This window comes from Microtus oregoni, unplaced genomic scaffold (assembly GCF_018167655.1).
Source record: "Microtus oregoni isolate MIOR12 unplaced genomic scaffold, Mior012 000006F_ref0000085, whole genome shotgun sequence".
NCBI lineage: Eukaryota > Metazoa > Chordata > Mammalia > Rodentia > Cricetidae > Microtus > Microtus oregoni.
Window position 1 is genome coordinate 34,924,819 of NW_024543065.1, and position 7,682 is coordinate 34,932,500.

General features: G+C 32.3%; 1 protein-coding gene across 6 annotated transcripts in view; it reads right to left on the reverse strand.

Moving 5' to 3' along the window:
- Grik2 (glutamate ionotropic receptor kainate type subunit 2) overlaps positions 1-7,682 on the reverse strand; it is a 604,302-nt gene that overhangs the window by 112,944 nt on the left and 483,676 nt on the right. For all 6 annotated transcript variants that reach the window (XM_041653577.1, XM_041653579.1, XM_041653578.1 and 3 more), the window contains one exon: positions 6,314-6,531. In XM_041653577.1, the coding sequence (XP_041509511.1) occupies positions 6,314-6,531 (218 nt within the window). The remainder of the gene's footprint in view (positions 1-6,313; positions 6,532-7,682) is intronic.

Genomic DNA, 7,682 nt, shown 5'->3' on the forward strand with positions numbered 1-7,682 from the left:
AGAGAAGGAGAGAGAGAGACTAGGAAGGAGAGAGGGAAGAAGAGAGGGAGAAAGAGAGGGAGGGAGGGAGAGAGGGAGGGAAAAAAGGAGAAAGAGAATGGAGGAGGAGAAGCACTACTGTGGGTGGTACCAAACTTTACGGTATTTTGCTCCAGAAAAACTGAAATCAGCTTGAACTCTTAAGTGCACTATGCACACTTTCAAATATATTGACTTTCAAAATAGAAATGGTATAGAATACTAGATTTGGGGAAAAATTTTATTCATGTATATACAGAATAGCAAAAAATAAAATATATGACAAATGTAATCTTTATTTTTTTAGACAAAAATAAGTTTTAATATGCTTAACTATTTGTTACAGGTATTCCATTTGTGGTTACATTTATTTTATTTCTCAAGTGGATAACTGAACACAATTACTAAATTAGTTACAGATAACAGAAAAGAAGGAAATCTTTAGAGGAGGCTGGAGAGTATGGAAGTCTACGCAAACAAGGGAAATATTTCATGGTGTGTATTTGGGGAGTTGTATACCCATAAGAGGCAGGATCTCTCAACAAACTGAAGCGCACCATTTTCTCTATGTGGACTGGGAAACTAGCTCTTGGAATCTGCCTGTTTCAGCCCACTGTGTCGGGATTAAAAGCACTGAATAGGTACTTTGCAATTTATGATACTGTTGGGGGTTACAACTCATATTCTACTGCTTGTAGAGTAAGTACTGTTGTCCAATTAATTGTTTCCTTCCCACAGATAAAATTTTAAATGAATGCCCCAAAGTAAACTGGCAGATAAAAAATATCTAGAAAGTCTTTTGAATCTAGTTATTGACAAAATATCAAAATGTTCAAAGTATCAAGTGTTAACTAGAACTACATATGATATGACATAAAAATATAAGGATATGTTATAAAATAGTATCTACAGCATGGAAGTAGAAGAAAGGTGGGGATAAAAAGTAAATGACTAAATTTGTAAGCATAATTTGCAGACGATACAAGGGGAATAAACCTGGAAGTTGGTTAGTAAAATAATTTCTAATTTTTGGTATCTTTAGTCCTTGGAACTTTTAAAGTATTTCTCACATGGAATTAGACTTTTAAAATTAAAGAATAAATTATACATACTGATTTAAAAATGAAAAAAAAAGGAAGAGGAAGAGAAGGCGAGAGAGGGAAAAAAAAAAGAGGAGGAAGAGGACAGGGAAGGGGAATAGGAAGAGAAAGAGAAAGCAGAATCAGAAACAGAAGTAGCACATCCCCGGTCTAGAATAATTTGAATCTACACTTAGGAAATTTTCTCCCAAATAAAGGAAAAATAAATAAGGATTTAGGGAATAAAAATGACAGTTAAGTTGGGCTTGCTAAGGAAGGGAGAAGTGAAAGACAGTTCACTAGACCCTGGAGAAACGTATAAAAGTGCAGCTGTTAACAGTGTGAGAATAATGAACAGAAAGTAAGAAGCCAGGCATTACAGTACTTTGTAAACCTTGCAAGATCCTGAGTTCTTACAAATGCACATGAGCAGTGGTCACTTTAAAGAACTTAAAGTCATTTCGGTAACAGTGCAGAGAAAACTAGAGATGAAATTATGGAACTGAAGATTTAGATATTAACTGTAAAAGGTAGTTCAGAGATAAAATACTGGTTTCCACTGGCAAAGCAGTGAAGAGTGTTGATGCATTGCAGATAGAAGGGCCAACTCTGGAGAGAACTGGGAAGTCTATTTAGATTTAATATGTTAAATTCTGAACATGGAGGTGATGTTCAGTGAATATTTATTGAATGAAACTAATTTCTTATAAAGTAATATATCCTAGCTGAGAACATAAGGTGTGTAGTGATATTAATGGACACATACCATCGCAGTAATTATTTTATTAAAAATTAATATAAATGATTTTTATATTAAGCATTTTTCAGTTTCTCTTCAAATTTAGAAAATAAGCTTTCCAAAGAATTCCTAGGTATAACTTGAGGAAGCCTGATTTCAAAGCATAATATCCTATACATATAGAAAATTCTAAGGAGATTATCTACAGATTATTTTATTTCACTCATATGACTGTCCTTCATATATATTAGAAATCATTAGAAAAGAAGACTATATATCAGGCAAATATAATAAAATCCTTGTGATGACACTTAAATAATTCATAATTGTTGGTCATAAAACAGTTTATATGACATATTCTTTTAGAAAATGTGACAAAATCAGAAATTGCAGAAAGAACAAACTTAAAAAATATGTGGATTGGAATTTCAAGAAATATGTAGGATCATTTTAAATCCTGAACTTTAAAGCTTGCCTTATAACCTAGTAATGTTTATATATAGTATCTCTGTGACTACCATGAAGTGTTTACTATGACGTGCAATGATTTTATTCAATCATTAAAATTTACATAATGAGAAATGACCAACCAGGGCATCAGAGAGTCAGAAAGTAAGTAGAAGCAAAGTGAGCAGGTGCTAGAATCAGGAACTGAACTCAGGTTCTCACTTCTATATTTGTATATTTTTATCTTTTCTCACTTCTGTGAATAGCAACTATTGAAATGTAATTGCTATCACTTACACTACTTAAAAAAAAAACTACATGACAGAATTTTTATTTTTGAATCCACAGAGTGAACAACTTTCTTTTTACATCATTATTTTCAGGTGCACATACTAGAGTAGTAAATACTGCTACTTCAGAAATTAAGAAAGGTGGATCTTCATCCATCTGGAAAGATTGGAACCTGAGTCATCGGTTACACAGAGACAAGGACATTCTAAGAGCTTTGTGAAAACCAGAAAATCTTTTTTTAAAAAGAAACAAAATAAGAGAGCGTTCTAAGAGGCTAGAAAGCCTCCAAACTGTAGTTAAGGTTCTCTAAAATATATTCATTCTCTTAATCCTTTCACTTTAAAGAGAAAAGAGTGCACTGTCCCTTGGTTATATTTTGTACAATATATAGCTTGGGGGTGACATTTTAGTTCTAATATACAAATCATCATCTCTTGAGAAAGACTTGGACTTCATTTTTGTTGCTTTCTTATAATATCTTGAAATTCCGTCCACTTTATTGTCTTAGTAATACTAAAGTGATACTCTGTGGTAATTGATCTTGCTCATAGATTTGCTGTTGTTGCTATAATTTAGTTTTACTCCAGTTCTCTCTCTCTAAAAAAAGTGTGTGTTGTTTAATGGATGTGGAAAAGAAAACAGAATGGTTTGTCAGTCAATGTGCACAGGAGCTCAATGAATAAAAGCATCATTGTCTTTGGAAATGGAATTAGGAAATGAGTCCCCTAATTGCCTGTGTCATTATAGCATCAAGAACTTATCCTAAAAGCTAGAGATCTTGGTATCTCTTACTGGTTGAAAAAAAAAAAAACTACAATAGTTTACAAGAGCATTTCAGCACAATCAGACAACAGCAAGAATTTGTTAAATTAGGAAAAATATGATTGCCATTCCTTCAGAAATCAATGCTTCTAAATAAGATAGAAAAAGATGCGACTCTGTATATGAACAATTTATAATTATTTAAAGAGTAAAATAATACTAGATATAAACAGCCCACACTTTAACAATCTTTGTTGGATTGTAGAGGTCCAAAGACAGATGGACTTCTCTGATTTCTCTGCTAACCTGTATTTTTAAGGTAGTGTACCCAGTCTAGTATATTGGTTGAGTTTAAGGAGCCAAAATATGAAGTTGAAATTAAAATATTTTTAAAAATTTAAAAATATATCTAAAGAAAAATCTACAATTCCTGTCTCCTGTAAGTTTTTATGTTTTTTTTTCTGATTTCATCATTAAGAATTCAGCATGTGATACAATCAGCAACATAAGGTAATTATTAGCTCAGTAATTATCTCTGTACGTTTGTTATTGTAAGCTGTGTACTTTCCAGAAGTTTTCAGGTCTAAAGAAAGTCTGTATTGTTTGAAATAGAATTGGCTCTATGTTGATTTCTTCATGTGCTAGAGGCACCCTTGTGTGAAAGTCACAAAAATAAAAGTTGGAAAAGTAGGAGCAAAGTTAGTGGCAAGGAAGAGTGAAGTTGTGTGTGGCTAACACAGTGATTTTTATCTTCTAGAGCACTCATATATCTTTTTACAAACTGTATTCAGATAATGGCTTACAGTTTGTAACAAGATATATGAGTGTTTTAGAAGATAAAAATAAAATTCAAATTCTGAAATCCACAGGGTGCAGAAATAAGTCATTTGTAATTGCCAAATCATTGTGTTACACACAGGCTCAGCTATAGACGGTCCTTTTGTATAGGAATAATTTAGATGGATTACCCATTAAGTACTTCATACTGACAACATGCATCTAGCCACTTCTACAAGTGATGTTTTTAAGAAAATATGTAAAATTAAAGAATAATTTTATAATAAAATACTCTTAATAATCACACATAATAAGAAAAATTGATAATTCTACTTGTAGGCACAGTGCATATTAAATTAAATGTTTAAGTGATATATAATTAATAAATCTCACTAAATTGTAATGATTTTAATTAAATATAAAATATCTAATATCTACATTGATGATAAGATAAATAAGTTCAGTTCAAAAATAATTAAAAATCTTAAATAATATGTAGTTAAGTAAATGAAATCTAATTATTATTTGGAAATTTTATTTTCTTTTAGAATTCTATTGTTCAAAGCTTGTAAAGTTTTATAAGAATTTTCACAAAATTGCATACTTTGTGTGCTTGTGGTTTAAATAATAATGATGTCACTGTGAATTTATTCTTCTCTGTATACAAACTTCTACATTCTTGAATGTAGTTCGTTTACAGCTAGAAGAATAAATTTTTAGATTGTAGTTACTTCAGTAGTCCAGACTAGCTAGGCTGTTAAATGATGTTTTATGAAATAGTTTAATAACATGAGACAACTTTTAAATAAAATTTTCTTTTTTATGTTAATGATCAGTTGTACTTGAGTGACCAATGATGGCATTTGCCTGTACTTAAAAAAGGGTACTTATCTATAAAGCAAGTTCTTGATGACTACATAAGCAAGCACAGATCACTAGATACTACTTGAAAATTCTCTATTTGCTATATTATTTTCCCATAAAAGGAGCAGGAATAATGATGAGAGAAGAAAGAGGACTCCAAGGCACTATACATTAGGAAGACCACACAATTATACCATTCACAGAAATATTGCACAGGTTGGTCCTCTAGAGGCCATTATGAATTGAATGATGCAGCCTAATTTTATAAAAACTGATTCTTCCTTCAGTTGCTGCATCTGTTTTATTGTAGCTAAAACACATGCATGCATTCAAAACATTCTTTTTTTTTTTTTTTTTTTTTTTTTGGTTTTTCGAGACAGGGTTTCTCTGTGACTTTGGAGCCTGTCCTGGAACTAGCTCTCTAGACCAGGTTGGTCTCGAACTCACAGAGATCCGCTTACCTCTGCCTCCCGAGTACTGGGATTAAAGGCGTGCGCCACCATCGCCCGGCTATTCAAAACATTCTTAAAGGCAAGTATTTAATACTACAATATGTATAGGATTAGAATCTACTACTATTAAGTTTTTAGTAAAGATATCACATTTTCACCCAAAGATAAAATCTCATTAAAAAACATTATGGTTAGTAAGAATTTATATTTACTACCAATTAGGAAATGCACTATTTTGGTGCGGGAAACCTGTCTATATTCTGTAAATCATGTTTTAAATAAACGCTGATTTGCCAGGCTGGTCAACCATACAGGAAGTAGAGGAGGGACGAGGAGAACAGGAGTATTCTCAGAAGAAGGAAGCTCTTTCCACAGTTTAGCACAGACCACTGAAGAAGCAGGATGTGACCTACCCAGCTGAGAAAGGTACCCAGCCATGTGGTTAACATAGATAAGAATAATGGGTTAATATAACTTATAAAAACTAGCAAGAAGCCTAAGCTAATGGGCCAATCAGTTTATAATTTATGGAGACCTCTGTGTGATTTTCTTTAGGACCTAATAGCTGTGAAAACCGATCAGGACAGAAACCCCAAAAAGCAGCCCCTCATGTCACAGTATTTTTTAAAATTTTTCATTTCAATATTTCTAAATACACAAAAAACAACTTGTATTATTATTCATGGCATTTGTACTTCTCATTGTCTCAAGTATTAATAAGATTAGACATGATGGGAATAATTTTAGTTGTACAACTATCTCCTTTTAAGTTAATGTTATAATTTATATGGCATACATAATTGTATAACTTCACCATTACATTTTTGAATAGAAGGGATCATTTGTGATTCTGTGATTGTATTTCAGTAGCAAGTAAGACTTACCTTAAAAAACGTCATGGTTGCACCATCCTCTACTGCTCCGTACTCTATCTTGGTTTGCTTAGCTAAATCGTCAGCGGAGTCAATAGGAGATTCCATGCGTTCCACAGTCAGAAAGGCGGCTAGGTTAGCAGTGTACGAAGAAATGATGATAAGAGTGAAAAACCACCAAATGCCTCCCACTATCCTGGTGGAGAGCGCTTTGGGCATGAGCTCAGAACCTAACAGAGAATGGGGGAAAGGTGAAACGAATACAGACAATTCGATCAGCTGTCAGACATGTTTGGTCACAGTGGAAGAACGGGATCACTGTGTAATAAAAGTTTAAGCCAAAGACTGACACACTGCTTTAGTATACAAGCAACAACGTTTAGGAGAGCAGAGGCCAATTTTAGTACTGTGCCACTTCTGGAAACACCGTATCAAGTATTGTTACAGGAGACTGGCCTTACCTGAGATGGTTCCACTGGACAATTAAAACTTTAACATGTAAAACGTCTTAGAAAAGTAACATTAGAAGGGAGGAGTATAATCTGCCCCGATTTATAAACTACATGCAAATTTGTTACTGTTTTTACTATTTAAGCGTTTCCCGGAACTAATCACTGAATGCAAATTCAGATCCATTTTCTTAATACATTTGTGAAAGTTTCTTTTCAATGACAGATAGCTCAAATATGTCTGCTTCATTATTTATATGAGATCTTAGACAAAGGGCAAAGAATCCATATTTCACATTTAAAATAGCAATGTTGTATGGTAATAAAATATTTAATTTACTTAAATGCCTTATGAAGGTGTAAGGTATTAGGCCTGTGCTCATTTTAAAATAAAATAATAAATTATTTACTTGTGATTAAGCAAATATCTCCCATTATGAAACTTAGCTTCCACTAAGGTAATTGAGTAAGCAAACACAAATTTACCTCTACACATATGTACTATTATATAAAAATATCACATTTCAATGGCTGGAGTTGCCTGCCCGTGATATTACTGAGAATGGGATCAAAGAAAAATATTTTAATTTTCATTATTATTAATTTTAGATTATCTAGTTTATAAAGGAAATTGTTAAAATGTAGAAACTTTTCTCTTATTTAAATTTTAATTAATTGCATCTTTATATCAGATGTGGTATTCTTGTTTAGAATATATACTAAAGTCATCAATATATAAAATATAGACAATCCACTTTTATTCGTTTTGAATCTAAAATAAAATGGCAAGACTATGAAGTAGCTAATATTTTAGAGAGTTTGAGTAAAATGCAACGAAGTAAAGATGGACTCATTTTGCTGATGTGTTTTATAGTCTTATCTTCAATGTAATTACCTGTGCAGCGAGGAAGCACTATTTTTATAGGTAATGA